Source organism: Montipora foliosa, chromosome 9 (assembly GCF_036669935.1).
Source record: "Montipora foliosa isolate CH-2021 chromosome 9, ASM3666993v2, whole genome shotgun sequence".
Taxonomy (NCBI): domain Eukaryota; kingdom Metazoa; phylum Cnidaria; class Anthozoa; order Scleractinia; family Acroporidae; genus Montipora; species Montipora foliosa.
This window is the reverse complement of record NC_090877.1, coordinates 45951076-45953575: the sequence shown is the minus strand read 5'-3', so window position 1 is coordinate 45953575 and position 2500 is coordinate 45951076. Positions and strand designations below refer to the sequence as shown.

The following is a 2500-nucleotide window of genomic DNA, read 5'->3' as shown; positions in this document are numbered from 1 at the left end:
CTTTATGCAAAAACAAATATTGATGCAAAAGTAAATAAATATTGATACACAGTTTTTAGAAAGAGCAGAAGGAAATTTCCAGGACGGTCGCTCGAGAATAACATATTTACGACATGAAAACAACATTAATTTTGAACCGTGAATATACAATATAAACAGTTACGATCAGCGACAAACATTTTGGGAGATTTTTGCTACGTTCAATTTTGTTATTGGACGTTTTGGCTGCACAAATAAATCACAAAATCGAACGTGACATCGCCGGAATTCAGCGGGCGCCGTGATTAAGTTACCGCGGCATGTTTACTTGCCAAACAGTGAAGCATCTGTGTCAAATGATGGCAAGATACCGGGTTTTCGTAAGTTTCTTTTTCTGTCAAGTGTTATAAAGTTTGAGAATAAATGAGCGAATTCAAAACAAAGATCACAATCGCCCATCATTGTTTCTGCAAAGTCAAAAATTTACTCTCCAAGACGAGGTTATTTATCACCAGGTAATTCCATCATTTTGGAAAAAGCAGCTACTTTATTATTCACCGGCGTCACCATTTTTTGCTGATTTTGGGGCTCATTTTGTTGAAACTCAAGCACGCTTCCAACAGACCTGTTTATTTTCATGAAACCTTCCCTGCTTACAGAGCAATACTAAAAATATCCTCCCGTATCACGTCTCAACCTTAAGCTCGAAAATTCAATACACAACATGATATTATAATATTCACAAAGGCAGAAAATATCACAGAATCCTTTTCCAGCGAAACATTTTATTGAAACAAACAACATAAGATGCACTAAAACGCCATTCGCGTTGCAATGACTTTCGACGCCATTGCTGGTCAATGAGAATAACAAACTCACGAGGCAGAATGTATATTTATATTTAATTAAGTTAGCACAACAGAAAAACGCTAACCTCATTTTGACACGAAAATGCTTTACTATTGGCATAAAAACTTACTATCCAGTTAAGCTCGCATATTATAAAACATGATGAATTCATAAAGGCCACCTTTTCCGCCGAACAATTTTTTGAAACAAACAACATATTTGCTCTTAGAGGCGAAAACCCTCTTTCTATTTCATTGCGTGCGTGAAGACAAGAAACTCAATCGTGTCAAATTACCATGTACTTCAGGTTCAAACCCTTTCCTGAAGAACCTTTTCCTTGAATAACAAGAAAATGCTTTACTATTGTCATAAAAACTATCCAGCACACATATCATAAAACATGATAAATTCATAAAGGCCACCTTTTCCAGCGAACAATTTTTTGAAACAAACAACATATTTGCTATTAGAGGCAAAAACCCCTTCTTATTTCATTACGTGCGTGAAGAGAAAAAACTCAACCGTGTCAAATATGCGCAATATTACAACAAACTAAAATTTCAGGATCAAACCGTTTCCATGAAGAACCTTTTCCTTGAATAATGAAGCACAAAATAGACGACAAGCTTTCTTTCAAATAATTCTTGGCTGTCACATTTGCAATCTTTTTTTTTACCTGAAGACTGTGCAGAGTTGATCACAGATCCACTTAAGGTGTTCGATTCGTTCTCTGTCTTTGTTGAACCCATAAGTTACCAGATAATGTTCCATTTGGTTTCAGTGTTCTACATAACAGCACAGTTGGCAAAATCTTAGAAATGCAGCTCACTTTGATTTCGGCTCGACGGGCGACAGATTGTTGTCTAAGTCCATTACTCGTCGCTTTTAAGATTCCACCGCCTGTCTTGTTCAGTATCCAAATGACTTGCCATTATTGAGCTTCATAAGGGTATATTTTGTCAAAGATCCACTAAAACGCCATTCGCGTTACATGACTTTCGACGCCGTTGCCGGTTAAGTTTATCATTCTGTGTCCACCAGAGAAATCGATGCATTTCCACTACCCAGTAATGAGAAACTGCCTAGTATTTTGAAAAACCGTGCGCGGCTGCCGGGCATGTAGACACAGCGTTGCAGTATACGTAGCGTGGCGCAGGGCTACTGAAGCGTGAGTCTACCATGCTTTTGGTCGAATTTTTCTTTACAATTAAAGTTTATTTTCCGCGCAAAAATGTACTCGTGGAATACTGCCCTGTTGTTACTTGCTCCCCCGTTGCAGCCTTCCAATTCAAATCCATGCCTATACAGCAGATCGAAGGCGTCCATCTTGGATATCCCCGATAATATTATTCTGGTGCGCTTTGTTCTCCTAAAGTACCCCGGCCCCATGACATCCTCGAATACTTCTGCGAGAAGTTCTCCTTGGCCGTCTACAACCAGTTGAGGTATGTTATCAGTCACGGTAATTACACTCAGCCCATCGCTTGGCGGTGGATTTCTTCGACGATTCTCGCGGCGTGTTTGGAGAGCTTTAATGAGATCACCAACTTGATAGAAGTCTGCTTCGGCACTTAGTTGTTCAAACTCGTCGAAAGGCTGGGGAAGACAAAGTTCCCACGTACGGAGAAAGTTGAGGACATGCCGGAAGAGAGATCCGTCTCGATCAACGAAA

General features: G+C 39.5%; 1 protein-coding gene across 1 annotated transcript in view; it reads right to left on the bottom strand.

Annotated features, from left to right (window-relative positions):
- The window catches only part of LOC137970303 (BTB/POZ domain-containing protein kctd15-like), a 2838-nt gene that overhangs the window by 1 nt on the left and 337 nt on the right, over nt 1-2500 (bottom strand). The window contains exon 1 of the mRNA XM_068816824.1: nt 1-2500. This exon is cut by the window's left edge and continues 1 nt beyond it; it is cut by the window's right edge and continues 337 nt beyond it. Coding sequence (XP_068672925.1) covers nt 1987-2500 — 514 coding nt within the window. The 3' untranslated portion in view covers nt 1-1986.